At 40.9% G+C, this 22,631-nt stretch overlaps 1 protein-coding gene across 2 annotated transcripts in view; it reads right to left on the bottom strand.

The window, feature by feature from the left end:
• The window catches only part of LOC136885427 (zinc finger protein 652), a 90,862-nt gene that overhangs the window by 34,434 nt on the left and 33,797 nt on the right, over nt 1–22,631 (bottom strand). For both annotated transcript variants that reach the window (XM_067157956.2, XM_067157955.2), the window contains exon 4: nt 4,996–5,054. In XM_067157956.2, coding sequence (XP_067014057.1) covers nt 4,996–5,054 — 59 coding nt within the window. The remainder of the gene's footprint in view (nt 1–4,995; nt 5,055–22,631) is intronic.

Raw genomic sequence — 22,631 nt, forward strand, 5'->3', positions numbered from 1 at the left:
ATGAGAAACAGTAATTGGAGGTAAACTATCCAGGCATTCTTGAAATATTTCTCCCCATAATGCTTCTTGTACACTAAAATTTCCCACAACTTCCTCTACACGAGAAAACATAAATAATTAATTTGATGGGTAAATGCGATAGTTGGGTGAGTTACTAAATTCTGGTAGACTTGTTGGACTGAAAATGGACTGCCTTTTGCCTCCTCTGTATTAAATAAAATGGCGTATGGCTTTTAGTGCCGGGAATGTCCGAGGACAAGTTGGCTCGCCAGATGCAGGTTATTTTGATTTGACTCCTGTAGGTGACCTGCATGTTGTGATGAGGATGAAAAGACGACGCATACATCCAGCCCCCGTGCCAGCAAAATTAACCAATTCTGGTTAACTTCCTGCCGGGAATCGAACCTGGGACCCCTGTGACCAAAGGCCAGCAGGCTAACCATTTAGCCATGGAGCTGGACTCTTCTGTAATGTTTTGCAGAAAACCAATACGTGCTGTAAAATCTGTCATTTAGCTTGCATGTTTAACAATATCCCCAGAGAAGTGATGAATAACATTCATTTTTGAACTGGTGAAAGGAACTATTTGTTCATCTTCCCAACTTGATAATAGTGGCTGATCATAGGTAAGTTTGCTGTTATTTTTTTCCTTAGCTATACTTATGATTTTGGCATTCTCATTGACACAGCTTTTGCCATGGCTCTCATCTGACTGAAAAATGATGTTAAGGGTACTATCACTTAAAGGCAGACCTTGATGTGGGATAGCCCTCGATCACTTTGAGAATAGAGCAGGATCTTTAGGGTGTGAAAAAAATGCCGTTTTTCATTCGAATGTTTATCGTAACCCAACTTGCAACCCGGGACATAGCAAGTTGTAGGCAAATTCACATGCGTTAGTAAATTGTTGCATATGCCAAAGTATACGACCTACTTCTCAAATGCTTAATCTTTTTCACTTTTCAGTTCACAAAAAGTTGACACCAGATATTTTGCATGTATAAAACTGGAGAACATATAAAACTACCGGAAAAGACCACAAACTGTTAACACACTTCCACATTAAGCCAACAAAAAGCCCGCGTACTTGGACTTTTATCGGCGGCAGGGAACATGTACACCGTGTCTGTTAACATGTAATTCAGAGGGAGTCGTCACACTATTAATTTCTATTCGTTCTAATCAGATCACTTTCAAAACTCATGAAATGGAATGGTATATCTGTTGTACATAACTTCTTTGAGCATTATTTCCAAGGAATTTCAAAGCATGACACTATATCCCGTTCATATATGAGATTGGTGAAGTACACACTGCACCAAAACGTATATACACGGGTTTGGCGGACAAGACACGGCGTTAAATAACATTTGGCGTTGAATGAATTAAGGGACCCTCTGAAGCTGATTGCTTTCTTTTTGATGTTATGGAAGAGCTTACATATAATTTACAAAGTTTATTCTACCTACTCAATACTGTACAATAATTGCAATGTCTATAAATACATTACAATACGTTATCAAGGGACTAGTTGCGACCCTATATGAGTCATCATCAGCCTAATTAAGATACACTTATAGATTTGACGAAGTCCTAAGACAGAATTACATTGTGGAAATAAAATTTAAAAGAATGAACTGTGTATGTGATGCAATAATGTACATATAAAATGGTGGATTGATGAAATATTATAGATAAAATAATGTTATACTGATCAATGAAAATAAAATTTTTAGGATTTACGTCAATTACAATTAGACTGTGAGAATAGTATCTTACAATTGTTTACAATGATGATTAAAATATGCCCTTGTTAATGAATACTCTAAAATTGCACTTTAAAAATGTAATATGCTGGTTAAATGCAAAGTCCAGATGCTTCTATTAAGTTCTAAAATTCCATGTGCATCTTCAGGTAGAGAAATGAAAGTTGAACACTGGCGCAGAGGGTGTCTGTCTTGCTTGAGGTCCAATATTTCTGATACCGCTAAATGTGGATAAAACCATGCAACATTCTTATAATATAATGGATTTTTGCTGTGGTGTGAGGAAAATTCCCAATCCAAGTTAGAACCAATAGAACCTTGCATGCAATGTGAACAACTTGACTGGAAGAGTGTAACTAAGGGCTTAGACATTGCAATTATTGTACAGTATCGAGTAGGTGGAATAAACTTCGTAAATTATATGTAATCTTAATTCAATAAGGAACCAATAATGAAATTTATAACCTTGAATGGAAGAGCTTCCCCAAAGTCTAAGATATATCATCAACGTACACTGTCATTGGAGGGGTCTAGCAGCAGCTGTTGTGGCTTTCTGTCTGTTTAGTGTTAGCTGTTCTGATGTCTGCTGCACAAGTGATAGAAATCATTTGTACCTCATGTTTATCTTTCCAAGTTTGAAGAAGAATATGCTTTCTGTTTTCTTCAGTTTCTTCCCAGCATCTGAAAAGGTGCTAGAAGACCTCTGTTGGACCTGACTGTACAATACCACATATTCTTGTTTCACATCATAAGAACTTTTCTGCTCCTCAGACACTATTATAATAGTTGTCCTGATAGACATGATGACACAATGCAGGTTCGGTGGTAAAAGTGATAGGTGTCATCAAGTTTTGTGCCACTTGTGGTGTATATTTCTAGGTTGCAAATATTACATGTTTTTGCTTTGCACACCATGCAAATCAGTAATCCATGCTTGGTCAATTTACCTGGACCATATGACTGAAATCTGAAGCGACCTCTCCAGGGAATCACTGCTTTTTAAAGCCTGTCGTCACTATTTCCAATAGCATCATTGTCCCAGCAGTTCCAAATTTGCTACCAGCTGTTTCAGCTCTCAATATTCTCAAAAACTGAGGTTTCAGAGGGAGGGTTAGTACTTCCTAATTTGCCCCATTACAATAAAAACAGAAAGGAAATTTTTTCATATCATCAATAGTTATATCAAGCAATTTTAGCAATTTAGGGGATAATTCAAAGAGATTGGAAGTTTGTCTATGGTAAAGGTTTGACTGACGTACAAATAGGGTAAAAATGTCATCTCCAAATATGTGATCAATAACTTCACTAACATTGGAAGGAGTGTACGTCAGACCTGCTATACCTTCAAGTGGATCTACATTTTGAACTAGATTATCTTTTCAGAAATTGCTCACAGTATCTATGTCTATTATCTATATTTACATCTTCATCTGCTGTATACTGTATGAGTCACTGCTGCATTCCAAAACACAAGATTGTAGTCCACGATCTGATGCAGAAGGATCAAAAACACTTTCCAAATCACTCACATCACAAGAAATATCCAATTCATTTTCTCTTCGTACATCTAATATCTGGACTGCATGGATGAGAAGAGACTAACGAAAAGGATTTTCACAATACTAGACAGCAGACCTAAAGTCTCGGACAAATGGTTCAGGGAGGTAAGAAAGGATCTCAGACAGGTGGGACTAAATTCGGAAGACATCTCAAACCGAACAAAGTTTAGGTCAGTGATCGACAGATTTCAGGGATTCCATGACGAACCAAAACTTAACCGTGGGTGGACGGACGAAAGAAGACAGGCTGCCAGAGAGAGGATGCTGAAGTTCTGGGCTGTGAGGAAGGCTTCCAGAAACATGTAATTGTTATCTAACGTGGTCTCTAATGGCCGTACACGAATATATATATATATATATATCTGGACTGCATAATTCATCGCAAATATCATTATCCGTTAGCAACTGCATGTGCTGCACCATGTTGACAGCCGCACTGAAGTTCCAAGAAACAGCTCTACATTTCCAATGCTATTTCGTTAACTACATGAAGGATTAAAGAAAGAAAGATGCACAAGGATCTGAAACACCCTACATAATGCTCTTAAAACAGTCATTTTGTCTTGACAAGGCCTAATGCAGTCTATCTGAAACTTTAACACTTTCAAAATGTCTACACAGCCTAATATCCTGGAAAACAATCCAGGCTTGTTCATCTGTTATTTTATTTCCATTCAAATGCTTCTGCTTCTGTTTCTCTCTGCCATTTGGTTGAGCCTTTGATGAACAGACAGTTGAGTGAATCTTAGTATTAAACAAAACTTTCAGTATCCGAACTCACTGGGCCCCAAGACCAAACAGTCAGTGTTCTGCCTTACACTCTATATTCCAGGACACCATTTGTAACTTATAATCTTACAACCATATTGTAGCAGTGATCAAGGGAACAAGAGACATTAAATACTATGAATTTCAAAATATATATTTTTCACTAGAGCTCTACTGAGAAGCTGTGGACAAATGTTTCAACAGGAAGGAAGAGGGCCCTCAGATTAGTAGAGTTCAGGGACCATTATTCACTCCCAGATGACAAAAGTTTGAACACATCAAGGCACACTGTGCAGGCCTTATACAAAAGAGAGAGATGTCAATGGTAGCACCCCCACCATGCCTTCAGATACTTACAAATACAGGGCACATCAACCTGGGTCACTTTGTCTTGACAAGGGCTAATGCAGTGTACATGACACAGCAACACTTTCAAACTGACTATACAGTCTAATATCCCAGAAAACAATCAAGACTTGTTGATCTGTCATTTTATTTCCACGTCAACTGCTTCTATTTCCCTCTAACATTTGGTGGAACCTTTGATGAACAGAAGGTGAGTGAATCTTAGAACTGAACAAAACTTTCAGTATCCAAACTCATTGGGCTTCAAGATCAAAAAGACAATGTTTTGGTCCAGAGTTCTTGGGTTTGATTTCCAACTGGGTTGATGAAATTTAATTTTAGTCAGTTAATTCCTTTGGTTCAGGAACTGGGTGCCTGTGCTGTCCCCAATATCCCTGCTTCTCATATATCACACACAACACAATCCACCACCATACCAATATGCAGTTTCCTCCATGCACATTCGTCACAGGATCTCCTTTAAGTTATCAACTTGTAGCAAACAATGTTTTACAGTACACTCAACAACACAGGAAAGTAATGTGTTGAACACTTACTGAGACAAAGGAGTTCCGCCAGGTCCATCCTCTTCACCTTCCCTCTCGTCTTTCAAAACCTGGGGAAGATCAACAGACTTATCTACATTTTATTTATATAAGCCTATAACAAGTGTGCAATAAATACAATATGAACATGTTGGCTGGCGGGAAATAGCTTAGGCGGAGTGGCTACTGACAAGTTTCTGCTAATCCCCCAGTATCAGCAGTAGGAGTGGTGACGGATGAGCTCAGAGTGGACAACGGCAGCTTCCAGGCTCGGTCAGAGGTTTATTCTGGGTTGGAGTCAGGTAGCAACCAGCCATAAAATACACTGGCCAAATCTTGATCAAATATGATGAGAGTATGGTACTTAGAAGAAATGATGCATAGAATAGGTTGCCTTCCTGCAAAAATGAGGCTCAAAAAAGGTTGGCTTCCCATAAAAGCGACACACATACCAGCACACCATTCTGTAACAGTAGAGACTTTCATGGCGGGCATTAAATCACGTCTGTATTTTCCTTGCAGGCCGTGGTCCAGGAGCATATAAGGGTCGTGACGTTTCGCTGAAGACTGCGTTTGGCATTTTCAAGGGTTCCAACTGACTTTGATAAATGCGAAGCTCAAAGTGGGAGAGGTGTTTCAATTCCACCTCATTATATAGTGCAGAGTGCACAGCTTGCCTGTCCGACTCGTTGGCCGAATGGTCAGTGTACTGGCCTTCGGTTCAGAGGGTCCCAGGTTCGATTCCCGGCCGGGTCAGGGATTTTAACCTTCATTGGTTAATTCCAATGGCTTGGGGGCTGGGTGTTTATGCTGTCCCCAACATCCCTGCAACTCATACACCAAACATAACACTATCCTCCACCACAATAACACGCAGTTGCCTACACATGGCAGATGCCGCCCACCCTCATCGGAGAGTCTGCCTTACAAGGGCTGCACTCGGCTAGAAATAGCCACACGAAATTATTATTATAAGAGCTCGTCTATTGGTCCACCATGCTGGAGGGGCGGTCACTGATTGGCTGTTTTTCGGCCAATGATTGAAGCATTACGGAGCTCAGTCACCTCAATATGGCCGTATTTTTTTTTTTTTTTTTTTTTTTTTGCTAGTTGCTTTACGTCGCACCGACTCAGATAGGTCTTATGGCGACGATGGGACAGGATAGGGCTAGGAGTGGGAAGGAATCGGCCGTGGCCTTAATTAAGGTACAGCCCCAGCATTTGCCTGGTGTGAAAATGGGAAACCACGGAAAACCATTTTCAGGGCTGCCGATAGTGGGGTTCGAACCTACTATCTCCCGAATACTGGATACTGGCCGCAATTAAGCGACTGCAGCTATCGAGCTCGGTATATGGCCGTATGTGCTGACGGGTACAGCCATAAAGACATCCAGCAAGCACTCCATCCCAGATGTCCAACAACCCAGGAGAAAGAAGAGGAGCGGCCGGCAGCTAAAGCCTTTCTGCGTATATTGGGAAGACAACTGATAGAATAGGGAGGCTACTGGAGTCCCATGGGGTAAAAACCATATATAAGCCAACAAAGAAAATCCAGGAACTACGTAGATCTGCCCAAGACAAGCACCATTCTTCCTTTACAGCAGGTGTCTACAAGATCCCGTGCAGCAGCGGAACTACAAAATTCAGCATTGACACCCGACTTAAGGAGCACAACTGGTAAAGCCGTCTGGGACAAGCAAAAAGGCCATCAGTCGCTGAACTCTCTGCTAGCAGGCCACGACATACAATACGGCAATACCAAAGTACTATCAACCACTGTGTCGCATCACGCCCGGCTGCAAAGGGAAGCCATTGAAATCCTGAAGCACACCAACAGTTTCAACCATAAGGAGGAATCTGACTTATTTTCTTAATGAAAGTTTTATTGAGCACCTAGTCAATACAATTTTTAAATAAACTTTTTAAAAATGAAAAATACTGTAATGATTACGTGCTCAATAAAACTTTCATTAAGAAAATAAGTCATATCCATCAATACGGGCCTAATAATGAAATTCACTGCTTATACAGAAGGAATCTGAACAGGTAAACAAAGCCTGGTTTCCAGATCTGAAAACTTTCAATTTTGGAGGACACGAGATGGACACGACAGGCCAGAAAAAGCCACAGGTGATCAGTAATGCATGTTGTTGTTGTTTGAGTCATCAGTCCATGAACTGATTTGAGGCAGCTCTCCATGCCACCCTATCCTGTGCTAACCTTTTCATTTCTACGTAACTATTGCATCCTACATCTCTTCTAATCTGCTTGTCATATTCATACCTTGGTCTACCCCTACCGTTCTTACCACCTACACTTCCTTCACAAACCAACTGAACAAGTCCTGGGTGTCTTAAGATGTGTCCTATCATTCTATCTCTTCTTCTCGTCAAATTTAGCCAAATCGATCTCCTCTCACCAATTCGGTTCAGTATCTCTTCATTCGTGATTCGATCTATCCATCTCACCTTCAGCATTCTTCTGTAACACCACATTTCAAAAGCTTCTATTCTCTTTCTTTCTGAACTAGTTATCGTCCATGTTTCACTTCCATACAATGCCACGCTCCACACGAAAGTCTTCAAAAACATCTTTCTAATTCCGATATCAATGTTTGAAGTGAGCAAATTTCTTTTCTTAAGAAAGCTCTTTAATGCATAGTGACTGGAAGCTTTCTTTGGATAATTGAGGATCGTTTTTTTTCAAAACTCGATAAATGCAAACATTTTAAAAACTGAGTTATGAGTTATGCACCTTGCTCACCAACCTGCACAATTATCTTTTGCATAAGTGGATATTTGCCGTGTATAGAAGTGGTTGAAATCACTAGGTTTTTGCAAAAGTCAATATATGCTCTTGGAAAGTTAAAGCAAAACTCGATAAATGCAGTTACCTATTAATCACGTGGCATTCTCATGGATAATTGGAAGTATTATTCTGTGGAATACTGGAACGCCGGACTCCTTTATTGAAAGGATGTATTCTTGGAACTGCATGCCACATATTCCTGTGGTTAGCCCTCATCGTTGTCTCATTTCTTGAGAAGTTTTAAGAAAGTTACTGTGTGAGGAACTATTTCACTCTACAACAGTATGAATAATGAATCTGAAGATTCTGAAACTGGCGTGCCTGTTCAGGAATGTGATATTGGAAGAAAATCTAGATATAACAACGGAGTACCTGGAAAGCTTAGCTGCCACCCCCGGAGGTCCGGGTTCGATTCCCGGCTCTGCCACGAAATTTGAAAAAGTGGTACGAGGGCTGGAACGGGGTCCACTCAGCCTCGGGAGGTCAACTGAGTAGAGATGGGTTCGATTTCCACCTCAGCCATCCTGGAAGTGGTTTTCTGTGGTTTCCCACTTCTCCTCCAGGCAAATGCCGGGATGCTACCTAACTTAAGGCCACGGCCGCTTCCTTCCCTATTCCTTGCCTATCCCTTCCAATCTTCCCATCCCCCTACAAGGCCCCTGTTCACCACAGCAGGTGAGGCCGCCTGGGCGAGGTACTGGTCATACTCCCCAGTTGTATCCCCCGACCAAGAGTCTGAAGCTCCAGGACATTGCCCTTGAGGCGGTAAAGGTGGGATCCCTCGCTGAGTCCGAGGGAAAAGCCGAACCTGGAGGGTAAACAGATGATGATGATGATGACCTGGAAAGCTGGCTAAAACTAAAAACGAACCTAATATTAAATGCATTCATGGACTCAAAGACTTGCCCACAAGTACAGAAACTAAAAGGCTGAACCAAAGCAAAGTTGCTGAACTCTGCTATGAAGATATCACAAATTCCATCACCATGTGTCTTCTTTAAACAACATCGATCAAGACAAGTTTCTATTGAAGTATATGCACATTTCCACACCCAGCTCAGGGTAGTGAACATTGAAAGTGCTAGGGAGAAGAAAACTGTTTCTGTGAAGTACAGCATTAGAAAGAAAACTGGTGAAATACTTCCTGTATGTATTGCACCTTTTCAAGGAATTTCTGGGATGTCAAAGGACAGATTATTTTATCTGGCTAGTAGGTTTCATCATACAGGGAAGTTACCTAAGGAAAATCAAGGTGGTGACAGAACATGCAAGGAACACAAGGACATAACGGTTGCCATTAAGAATCACATCAAAAGGTAAAAATGCAGAGAGAGCCATCATGGCAGAGGAAAGTCTAAGAGAGGATATTTACTCTCATATCTCTCAGTCAATAAGATGTGGAAGACATTCTGTGAAGAAAGGAAAAGTTCTGGATTGAAACTGTGCTCGCTGTCAAAAAGTAAGTAAACTCGTGTCCTCATCCCGAGGTGGTGCAGCTCTTTTCGGGCACACCCCCATTGGAGGTGAGCTGCATGTACCATTTCAACCACATACCAGCCCTCCTCCCAATTTTAAGTTCCTAGCAGTACTGGGAATCGAACCCGGGCCCCCGAGGACGGCAGCTAATAACACTAACCATTACGCTACGGAGGCGGACGCTGTCAAAATACAAGTATATATTCTATAAGTGTTTCAATCTGTCATTCAAAACTCCTCGCACTGATAACTGCTCCACTTGTAAAATTAGCCGGATGAAAATAAAGACAGAAACATGCCTAGAGAAGAAGAATGAACTAAGGACAAGTTACAGATTGCATAAACTTCGTGCAAAGTGGTTTTATCAAATAATGAAAGAAGAAAACCCAGGTGTCATCAAGATATGTTTCGACATGCAACAGAATCAACCAGTTCTGAAGTTATCAGTGAGTAAGGTTTTCTATGCTTGACAAGTGTGGTTATACAATCTCTGCATTTATTCTTAGACTCTTGTAGCAGCCAAAACAAAAACAGTTTCATCCTGGACACACTTGCTGTGGAGAAAAGCACATTATTCGATAATATTCTCTGTTTCCTCCCTATTTGGCGACACAGCTACATGGCGCCAGACAGAGTGTTCGGTAGAATTGAGAAATTTACAGAAGATGGGAAAACATAGTGTTTCCTGAACAATACTATGATATCTTAGAGAAGCATGGCACCCTTAAAATTCTGAGCAGGGAATGCGAAATCAAAGATTTAAAAGAGAGTTGGAAAATGCTAAATTCCCAAGGAGGGAATTAAGATATTTTTCACCAATAGAGCATGTCAAAAATGTCAAAAACATGTCAGATGTAAGGCTTTTCTGGTGTTTTACACTATTAAGCAGTGTTTCGTTTTAGGTCTGACACTAGACTCATCACAGTGGGATGTGTCAGACCCTACCCACTGACGCTGGGGTGTATGCAGGAATTATTGCCCGCCTGAAAAGCCTTACATCTGATATGTTTTTGACATTTTGACATGCTCTATTTGTGAAAAATATCGAATTCCCTACATGGGAATTTAGAATTTTCCATTCGGAATTGCTAGGCGGGCAATAATTCTATTGTGGAGATTTATCTCCCATATGCAGTTATCAGACTGTGACTCTTATAAGGGCTTCTGATAAGTTCACCTGCATACACCCCAGCATCAGTGGGTAGGGTCTGACACATCCCACTCTGATGAGTCTAGTGTCAGACCTAAGACGAAACGCTGGTTAATAGAGCAAAATGACTGAAAAGCCTTACATCTGATATGTTTTTGACATTTTTGACACGCTCTATTGGTGAAAAATATCTATTTCCCTCCATGGGAATTTAGAATTTTCAATTCAGAATAATTCCATTGTGGAGATTTATGTCCCGTATGCAGATATCAGACCATGCCTCTTATAAGGGCTTCTGATAAGTTCACCTGCATAAAAGGACGAGCTGACTGTCGAAGGGGAAGGATGTACATGCCTCTCGCTCTGCTTTCTCTCTCCTTGCCAGGCGCTCAGTACTTCTTAAGTGCTAACCAGGCTGCTGTACTTATTAGTACGACTTCGAAAGAACTTTGTCCGAGCTGAGCACTTCTAAGTGCTCGCTTTTCACTTTCAGGAGGACCAGGATGGAGAAGCCGACCCTACTAGTGAGACTGGTTGACCACGACTACGAGGCAGCCTTCGAGAAGCTACAAGACGCGCTCTATACGGTGGATGTCCCCCGCTATGAATGCCCAGGGCTGGTGGTGTTCAACCAGTGGGGGGAGGACAACCACCAGGGGACGCTCCGCGTATACGACCACCTCAACGCGACCGCGGAGTCCATCGGGGAGCCACTCCTGCAGATCATCGGCCATATGGTCCCTGCCTGGGCGATCATCATTCGCCCTAAGGACACAGCTAGCTTCAAGGTCTACGAGGAGTGCGCGTCCCAGCAGTTCCAGGTTGCCCGGCTACCAGGACTCAGAGAACACCAGGATGACTCAGGCTACCAGGAGGCAGCCACGCAGACGGAGCCGGGACCGAGGACGACGACGGCGCTCCCGAGCGCCACGACGGCGCGACCCCTGTTGGAAAACTGTACTTTACGAAGTACACGCAGACCAACAAGGCAGCCAACCAGGATCGACGACCACCTACCAAGGCGAAGTGGTCGCAGACGCAGGCCTACCAGGAAGGGCCTGTTACCTGGGCGCAAACCAGGAAAGCGCCCGTCATGGTGGAGAGCAGCACAGCAGTGGAGAAGGATGCGCCCTGGCGTTCTGAGGCTGCTGCACAGGCCTAGCCTGCCTGCAAGTCTGTCGAGCTGCAGACCTCGATGTGTGCCCCACAGGACCGGGAACGCAGTCGAGAGCCAGCACCGACCGCCACTGCCGCTGCCAGCCAGGAGAAGGAAGAAGACAGCGACGCAGCGGAGCCACCAGCTACCCCGGAGTTACCAGGCCGGGAGGAGGGCCACCAGGACGAGGCCTCTTCTCCTGCCGAGAAGAAACCCCCGGGAAGAAAGCGACGCCGGACCAGGAAGCAGAAGGCGACGCCGGTCCATCAGGAGAGGCCACCCAGCCGCAACCCAAGACTGCTCCCAGGACAGCAGTCAACCGGGGAGCCAATCAAGAGAGGACCTCAGCGGGTAGCGGCAGTTAGGTGAGAGTAAAACGTCCCCCTCAGCAGCTCTTGCAGTGTTTCCGCTGTCTGAGATGGGGCCACCGTCAGGTCAGCTGTGGGCTCGAGGTGTGGTGCAACCGCTGTGGTGGTGATCACCACTACACGGCCTGCGCAGCACTTAGGGAGGTGCCGGTGTGCGCCAACTGCTCGGGGGGCCACCCGGCCTCCCATCGCAGTTGCCCTGTCTACCGGCCATGGCGCGGGCAGAGAGGAAGGAGGCCCGGCACCATGACCCACCCCCTTCCAGGAGGCCCCCGCCTTGGCCTCATTCTCCGGGATCGGAGACTGGGTACGAGGTACCCCAAGGAGGTCGAGCCGTGCGGCGGGCCCTAGTGGTACTCGACGCATGGCTCCGCAGCAGGCAAGGACTACGCTAGTCACAGCAGTGCCCAGACGGACTGATCCCCAGGCGATGGAATGGCGAGGAATGGGTTTATGTTTTGTGCATGTTACCTGTTCCTAACTAACACAACCTCTGGTCTTTTTCCAGCCCACATCCTTGCATGTGCTATCCAAGAGATGTCAGGTTTTACATGTAGGCTCTTTCTTCTTTCTGCCTATATGGTTTTTCCCTGACCCTTCAATACCATACTTCAACATCATATACCTAACACAATCTCGCCTGGTAACGAGTCAGACATGGAAACAGGCAGATACTTCTTGTATCACTTCCCACTCTACCCAGCTATCTCTTTTCTTCTTAGAAATTAATAGCATGTCGGAGGCCATGTACATTGAGTCAATGGTCACGGCGGGGGAGCGGGCTACGGGTCCCCCCCATAAAAAAAAATAAAAAAAATAAATTCACCTGCATACACCCGCGCGTCAGTGGGTAGGGTCTGACACATCCCACTCTGTTGAGTCTAGTATCAGACCTAAGACGAAACGCTGGTTAATAGAGCAAAATGCCTGAAAAGCCTTACATCTGATATGTTTTTGACATAAAAGAGAATTCACAGAAGGTACTACGAACTAGGTTAACATTTAAAATGTATAGTCAACGTGTTATCACATATAATAAGAGACATAAGAGAGTCTCCGTATCAATACAGGATACGTACTTTGCATACCCAGTGGATGTTGAAGTTCTGAAAATGAAATCCAGTCATGAAGTATTGCTAAAATCCTCTGTTTTACCAAAGAAAAATATGGTGAGCAAAGAAAAGAAGAAGGGTGTTCAACCTCTGCTGAAATATTTTGAAGTACTGGATGATTTTGTGTTTTTCTACTGGGTCGTGTTAGAAGACAAGTAACAGCCTTCTGTTGGCTATGTGGTTTGATGAGTTCTTAAATATTAATTGAGTAGGGCCTAGACTTTATTCGGTAAGACTCAATTTTAATTTAACCTGTGGGATATTAATGCGTTAAATCATTACAATAGGACTGATTATATAGGTTAATACCTTATTTTGTCTTATGTTACATTGCTTGATGCTAAGCAGATTATAATCTAATAATATTATGTAATCTTACAATACCAAGTAGCCTATATTATAAAATGTATGACAACGGAGCTCAAAAATCAACAAATATTCAAAAAATACTATTCAAAAAATAACAAAAATAAAAATAAGTAAATAATTCCATAAGCAAAAGTATATCATTCAGTGACAGTATTAATGTGAAGTTCAATTTTACCAGAATATATTGCATAAATTGACTTTTGAAAAACTTGATAAAATTATGTTCTAATCTTACCTCATCCACCTTAAGTTTCTACAAGTTCCACTCAGGTACCTAGCATGTCTCTATTGGAACTGATATCGACGAAAATTTGAAATCGGGAGGTTGTGGGTTCGGATCCCACTGGTGTTCGGCTGGCCATTTTTGTTCTGTACTTAACATCTCTTCAACGCGTACTACATGTACGTAACACGACCTAATACGCTGAAAGTCTGTTTCGATAAAAAAACACATTTCCTGAAAAATGATGTTTGCTGCAAATGTCTAGTTTTGAAAAAAACGCTCCTCAATTGTGGCTGTTGAAAGCCAGACCCTTATTTTTAAGTATAAATATGCCTGTTCTCTACATTTATCACATCAGGATTTACCTAAACAGCTGTAATTGTTTAGGTTAGCTATGCTATCAACTGCCCGGAGTGTGCCAGAAGTTCCATGATGGAAAGAATAAAAATAAATAATAGGAAAGTTTGCCGCATTTACGGATATCTACAGGTGTGGCGGTAATGCATTTTACTACCATTATGTTTAATTTTGTATGTTTGGTGTCTCCATTTTTTAAATTAACGCATAGCATGTTTTGTTTGGCATCTCCAAAAATCGTTGAAGTAAGTGGGGATGTAAAACTATTATTATTATTATTATTATTATTATTATTATTATTATTATTATTATTATTATTATTTGTTAGGTATGTTGGCGTGTAAAACTATCTTATGACTGGATCGTTTTTATCACATTTTAAATCTACTTCTCTTCAAAAATTACCTACATTGGCCTGAGTTACGAGATATTAAACAATCACTTTGTTAATAATCTCGTCTGCTATATTAATAGCAACAACAGTGAATATTTCTTAACTAAACTCGTTTCTTCATCCCGAGGTGGTGCAGCTCTCTTTAGGCATGCCCCTCCCAACGAAGGGGAGCTACATGTACCACTTTTACTGCAAATCAACCTTCCTGCCATTCTTAAATCTCTGGCAGTACAGTACCGGGAATTGAACTCAGGCTCCCAAGAATGGCAGCTCATCGAGCTAACCATTATGCTGGCGGACATTCTTAAATACAAAACACAGACATATGGCCTGATTGACTTCTTGCAATGAATGGGTCGGACACAAAACCATTCATCTATTTGTGCAACATCATCAGAGCTGCAGCAGGCCTACGCCACGGAGGCGGACATTACTTAACAACAAAGTACAGATGTACCGCATGACTTTGACGCCCATTTTCATTGTGCAGGTCATACAGACGAAACTATACACAATTTTGTGTGATGTCGTTGGAGCTGCAGTAAGGCTTGTACCCTGCTTCAAAGCGGAATCATTGTTCTTCTCTGACAAATTACATTGGGAAGTCTTCTGTGAGAGATTTTTAAAAAAAATATCTTTGTCTCAAAAAGTGAGGGTGGGCCTAATATACGAGTAAATGCGGTAGCTCAGTTGTTTCTTGTTTCCGGTTGCTTCTGTGATTTCCGAGGAATGTAGTTCTACATGCCGCAAGGCTAAGACCGTAACAGTTACCATACTTTATTGTTTCTTGGTGGCTGTAGTCTTGAAAGGATGCAAGAACTACTGAGCTACAGCATTAGTGTGTTCATCGCAGTGAAATGACAACATCCCAAATAGTAAAATAAGGTATTTCACTGACCACCATAACTCAGGGTGTTAAATGCTGTCTGTATAGCTGGAATCAGGTGAAAGTGTATTCTAAAGCACACTGGCTGTCTTGAAAATGGCCGGCATACTATGATTTCCAATTTCTAAGCAGTTAAACCTGAATCCATGATATATCGGGCTTCTAGCGTACGTTCAACACAAGACACCAAAGGAAAAAGGATTCATAAACAAACCGACTAAGCCAGGTCATGTACAAGAAGCTGGGTCTATCAGCGGATGTTACGTATCTTGTGGACTGAAAGAGTAAGGAATGATATAGATGTTGATTCCCATAGCACACGAGGGCAAAACGCAGGCAACCAAGAATGAGTTAGCTGGAAAATTTATAATGTCCAATAACGGACCATTATATTGGTATTATAGAGTAAGGAATACTGAGATGACGGAAAGACTAAACAAGAAGACCTAAGTATTCCTTTCCATCAAGAAGCGGAAACTTGAATATTTTGAACACATGATGCAGAATGAAGAGTACAGGATCCTACAGTTGGTGATGTAGGGAAAGACCTCGGGACAAGAGGCCTGCCCGAAGAAGAATCTCCTCGCTGAAGAACCTGAGGGATTGCTCTGAGATTAGTATGATGCTGCTCTTTCATGTGGCAGATTCTGTGACAAGATTTTACGCCACACTCATTTGTTGGACATATGTATTTGTGTGTGGGGACCTTATCTACCATTCTCGGCCATTTTTTGCATTGCCGTTAATTTATGTGCCTGAACTATGCCTATTTAAAATGCATATTTTGCCATTATTACATCTATAACTTCGATTTTCCTCATTGGCTCAATAAGCAAATCCTTGACTTGAGCATGCGCAGTCTCTCTTGAACGGAGTGCTCTGCAGTTGTTTTCTGCCTCGCCAACTAGCGAGCAAGGAGTTCTGTAGTTATCGAGCTACGAGATAGACGCCATTAGCCTTGTTCCTTAGAAGACTCTGAAGACTGGCGCAATGGAGTTGGATACTACCGGCTTAGGCGGGAGATAGACTAGGCAACGGCCTAAATACGTTTTCTATCTTATTATGTTCCTCTAGTGATAGTAGTTTGGTATTTTGGTGACTCTTTTATTTCTACTATGTGAGTGTTGACAGCGGCCTGCGTGGCAAGCAGGCAGATTACCTCTGAAACCATGTTTCTGATAATGGATAATGATAATGTTTGTGATAATGGATTACACTAATTTGGATACAAAACCACCAGCATGTAAGTAATATTTATTCAAAAAATCTTTTGGAGCAACGCCAACTTCAGTGGATTACTTGGAGGAGACATTATTTACTACCGTCGTGTTGGAATTTTCAAAAACATTAACTAGTCTGTTTACGAACCAACGTTATCATCGTTATTTAATTTTAGGCCCACTCGAGTTATCGCCAATGTTGTGGGAATTGAATCTGGACTCTATACCCGGTATTTAGAAATTTAGTAGCCAACTGAAAAATTAAATCACTATTATTAATATTTCTCATGTAAGTGATATGTAAATTTAATTACGAGGTGAATTGGAAACTCGCGGTGTTAGCATGTATGTATTATGTCATTCTAACCTTGCTATTATTGAGATTGTTGTATGTTTTTTGTTTTCTGCTCCATATACGGTATGCGTATTGTTTTGGTTGTTCGTATTATTATTAATATTTTTATTATCGGGGTGTGGTTTTCTTTCTGCCAGTTTTCCCTGATTTTGATATGCGTGCTCTGATTTGTCTGATTTTGTGTGATTTTCCAATTTTGTGTCTTGTTGCTATGTAATCCTTTTCTTGCCGATATCTTACGTGTTTGGTCTTATCTCATGTGCTCATTGTCGTGGTTCAAAGGCCACCTCGTAGTTAATTTAATAACGACCATCTTGGTCTTTTGTAAAATTATTTCTTATATAAAATGTCACATCCTAAGAATTTAAATCTTATGATACATGTAATTATAATTTTGTTATTATTATTATCATGTCGGTAACTCCTCGGTTGTAGAAATCTGAAATTTCTTTGCCCGGTTCATGAACTTTGAGGTAATTAACACTCACATACCTTATTCTTACATAGTTTTGTTTTCTTCTTGCTTTGTTACGTCACTAGCCTAAATATTTATTATCTGTTGAACACTAAATTTTTTGGCAGGCTTTGCCTATTATTATGAATTTGATTGCTTGGGTCGTTGAGTTGCTAGCTGACCTGTCCAGAGTACTCTGTGAAGGAGCTGGCACCAGACCAGGGGTCCTGCCATATTCGTAACCGTTTAGGATACTATTCCCCACGCCACATAGTACCGTGTGATTTATTCTGACTGAGCGGATTTTGTCTTGCAAAAATTATGGATTTGATTTAAAAGATAACCAGTCTTTTGTTCATTATATTTAGCTGTTTTCTTTACTTCATTCATATGATCAGTTTCTGGGTTGTCTTCGAATTTCCTCTGTAGTCTTAACTTCATTATGGTTGGTCATCAGCTGTTATCGCAGTCTCAGAATTCTCGATCGGAGCCTCTAATGTCTGATTCTGATCACTGCTGTCATTGTTACCCGTTGGATTACTGACTTGGATTGAGGCATCGTTGTTCACATGAATTTTGTACTCGTCATCTAATGTATTTCCTGCAGTAGAATAGCTTGTTCCATCACACATTTCTTCTGAAGAAATATCTTGTCGCTGTCTGGTCTTCCGTGGAGCTACTTTTCTGGTTTGAAGGTAATGGGGATAATTCGAAGACCGACTAGGCACACTCCCTGGCTTCAATATATTTTTCTTTTAGTTTTATCTTTTACCTCCATCTCTAAAATTCAGGCTACAAACACGAGAATAATTGAATGGAATCCACTGACTACCCTTGGTTGATCCTTACAACAATTCATCATTTTACAACCAGACACACACACATAAATGCTCGATGCAAACGCGCTGGACCACAACAACATGGGTACGGAGATAAGTTGGGTGTGTTAGCTGGCATCCCTAGCGGAGGTTTGTGACACTAAGAGCTCACGCTGAGAAGGATGTTAACCGCATAGCATAGAGCAGGCAGTATATGGGATTGAGACGGTGGTGGACTGTATGACTAGAGTGCATTCGTAGTTAGTCTCAGTTAACACCATGAACGTTACTGCGGAAGGTTCAAAGCGGAGACTGCCGACTTCTACATCATTTCTAAATGAATGGGAAGTATTGTATGTATGCTCAAGGGTTGGCAAAATGTTTAATTTGTCACAAAACCTCGAACCTATTGAAGAAATTCAATCTAAAACAACGGTTAACATAAAGATGAAGATCTTCTAGCACTACTAAAGCGACTAAAGGAGGAAATGATCAACCAGGAGGTAGGTTGTTATATTTGCATATTTCAGAGTTTATGATTAATTTATGCCTAATCATATTAGCCTATTAAATATGGTTCAAAACTGAATACACACTAACTATGACGATGGCATTCTGTTACGCATTCTTAACACATTGCTACTAGGTTCGTAAATATGATTATTAGAAAACTAAAACCTGAAATTTCTATATATAAGAATTATTTGAAGTAAGGATAAGCTAAGTTTACATCACTCTGTTTACTTTCAGGACAATGAAATTGTAAAGATAATCAATGAGGCAGCCATCCACCTCTCCTACATAATTTTTCTTCAATACACAAAACGATTACTAAGTTCATCAGATGGAGATTTGATCAAAGATTGTTTAAAAATGGGGGCAGAAGAATTTAGTTCAAATCTGATAAAACAATATGGAAGAATGTGAATCGACTAAGTCAAGATCTTAGTGAGGAAATAATGTGTTGTTATTGCCAGCCCACAGGTCACCACTAGTGCACTAGCAGCAGCTGCTCACGGGCTGTTTTAGCGAGCCAAGCCTGCACATGCCTGCACTAAACAAATTATTGTACATTAGAATGATTATTAATGCCATCTTAATTAATACTAAATAAAGTTACTCGAACTCAATCAAAATATGTTATAACTGAAATAAAACTGAGATAAAATTCCACCCAAGTGAGACATAAATAGTTACACAAGTGTAAAATTAATAATAATTGATCAACCTCCAATAGACAATGGCAAGGCAATTCTCATATACATAGACAGATAAGCAGCATTTAGCTTTTTACACAGTGCCAAAGTTACTTCTGACCTGGTGGAAAAATGCTTCAGTGCACTGTTGAAACTTGGAAACCACATCATAGGGTAACTGTTGTGGGTCCCAAGTCACACAGGGAAAAGAAAAAGCTGACGATCTAATAAATCTGGCCAACAAGATCAGCATCATACTCATTAGGACGGGGAGCAGTTCTTGGAATACCCAAGTGCCCTGGTAGAGAAGTTATCAGGAGCTAGTTTAGGGATGAACTCCAAAAGGTGGAAAGAAACAACAGGTATTCAACATAGGAAACTATTTATTAATGATCTTTATAAAAACACAACTTACGCACACTAGAATTCAGATACGATTCATTGCAGCAGGACATGTAGCAAAGAACTACTGAGAATGCAAACTATCCTGGCAGGAGAACGAAATAATACTCTGTCCAGCAAGCATTACAATATAATCATTGAACAGACTCATTACTATACTTTGAATGACTGACTGACTGACTGATGATGTGTGATGCAAATCTTTCTAGTTGACACCCACAAACGGACCTGTGCATCTGTCTAACATAGGGAGAATGTAAAACCTGATGCCAGCCCATAGCCTACTTCTCTTGAATAATACAAGATATCTGCTCAAGGTTTAATATCCCCATCTGACGGACAAATCACCACGAACAGCGTCATATGCACTCACTCCAAATGAAAACCGCAGAGAAGTTTCGGAATTGAACTCCGACTTTTGGCACACAATCTAGTGATTAGAAACTGTATACCAGCACCTCTCCTACCCTGCCGGCCAACATTCTGATGGTGAAAACCGTTTTGACGAACGGGACTCGAACCGGCTAACCATGGTGTCAGATCATACAGACTTGAGGCCTTCACCACCATGGTCACCAAGCGGGCTATACAGGGACAATGGACTCTAAACAGGTTTGTGCAATAAGCCTATAGGCTGCAGTGCATGAGTCCGTGTTACCCTTTAAAAAACGATATATTCAGAAACGAAGAAAGATGGTATTTTTACATAACTGTTGATGATAGCAACAAGAAATCCAATAATATGAGGAATCTGAACTAAAACTAAGTAAGTATTTATTCACTTTTAAAATCCGGGCAGGAGCATGGGTTGGCAACCACGGGACTCTTAGCTGAATCCAGATATTGCTTCCTCTTACTTGTGCCAGGCTCCTCACTTTCATCCATCCTGTCAGACCTTGCTTGGTCAGCTCTTGTTCTTTTCCAACCCCAGTGGTATTAGATGTCCAGGCCTAGGGAGTCTTCTATTTTCACGCCTTTAGTGAATCTTGACTCTCTTTTTCTGATACATTCATTTATTCAAAGTGTTGAACCCCTTATACTTTTTCCCTCTGATTAGTATTAACCCATTCCAGTCTGGGCCTTAATATCCCTAACAAACGTTCTGGACTGGACATTTTTAAGGATCTTTAAAACATTATATCTCTGTACCTGTAGTAGAAATTGGCATGATTCTTTTTTCTTTGTGGTTGTTTGAGAATCTAATTTTCAAAAGCGCTCTTTGTATCATGTCAACTATCACTTGAGATTTTAAAATTGTTTATATATTATACCATGTTTTGCGAATGGAAGAAAAGTCTGACGGATAACTAAGCAAGTACAGTTTTCTAAAATACAGTTACCTACATTTACCCTATTTCGCTAATATAAAATGTGCATTGCAATTACAAAACAACAACAATAATGAGTACGATATAAAAACAATAATTTTTCAATAATAATAATAGTAATAATTACAATAACAAAAATGGGAGCTCTTACGAAATTTTATTTTAATTGATAAATTTTGTTAAAACTTACTCAAATGTAAAATTATTGTTCCATTTACCACACAATACTTCTGAGAAAGAGAAAATACAGTCTTCTAAGCAGACAACTTTACGAATATGTAGACAATCTTACGTATTCACGCAAATATGAAAAATGCGGGAACATGCGCTAGGCCGTAAAACGATCACCAATCATAATGAAATGCAAGAAGTTGTTTCGAATTCATATGTCAATAATATGTTCATTTGCGCATAAACTTATAATATATCATAAAATATCAAAAATATCACTTTCGTCAAGCACATGTTCGCCGCGAGAAACCATGTCTTAGAGCTCACTAGTGACAACATCTACTGATGCATGCAGTTCAAAAATATCGTAAATTCTCTGACTTTGACATATAATACTGCCATCTGCTTAAATACTCTCGTAACTAATACATGAAGAAACACGATGTAACTACCAGAATGCGTGCATAGATCGTTCTCGATTTTTAGCGAATTGTCAAACCTTACCACGGGCTATGCCCGCAGCGCGTCCTGAACGTAATTTCGGCAGTGCTAGTATTGTCTTTTATTAGGGTGGTTTTTGGGCGGTGTCTGAATTTATTGATTATTCTTTCAATAAAGGATTCATTATATCCATTGAATTTTGCTATAGAGCGTTTTCCACATTTACCTTCAATAAAGAAATTTACAACGTCACTAACGTTCTTAAAAAACACAACGTTAAAATAGCCTTTCGTACTAACAATAGAAGCACAGAGATCCTACACAACTCTTCATCAATAAATAAAGTAGTCCTTTTTCTAAATCAGGTGTATATAGGTTTTCTTGCCAAGACTGCAAAAGTTCTTAGCTAGGGCAAACAGGACGCAGCTTTAAAATCAGATATGCAGAACATGTCAATGCCATAAAACACAACCGTTTTTCCGCAGTCGGCCTACATATAAAAGAATTTAAGCACAACTTTACTGATATAAATCAAGATCTTGAGGTATTAGATATTCTAAACAAAGGTTCTTTCCTAGACGTCACTGAAAACCTCTATATTCATTTAGACCAATATTTCAATCCCAACCTAAACTTAAATGATATCTCAGAGAAACCAAAGATCCTATTCGACTTTCTCATTGAATTTTTTAAAACATGAATATCCCGAAAACAGATCCGTCTTTCAGATTATGCATAATACTTTGTCACGCCACACACTTTCACCACATCACCCTCCATACTTACCCTCCTTCCACTCCTCCTCCCCTACCGCTCCTCCCCTCCTACTCCAACAATGGCCGCTCCCCAGACCTAAACTATCCAACACACTCTGTTCCTCTTCATCTCGCCATAGCTTTACCGCCTCATGTCCCGCAATAAACATCATAGAAACCTGCCCCCACCCTACACGTAACGCTGCAAC

This window comes from Anabrus simplex, chromosome 14 (genome assembly GCF_040414725.1).
Source record: "Anabrus simplex isolate iqAnaSimp1 chromosome 14, ASM4041472v1, whole genome shotgun sequence".
NCBI lineage: Eukaryota > Metazoa > Arthropoda > Insecta > Orthoptera > Tettigoniidae > Anabrus > Anabrus simplex.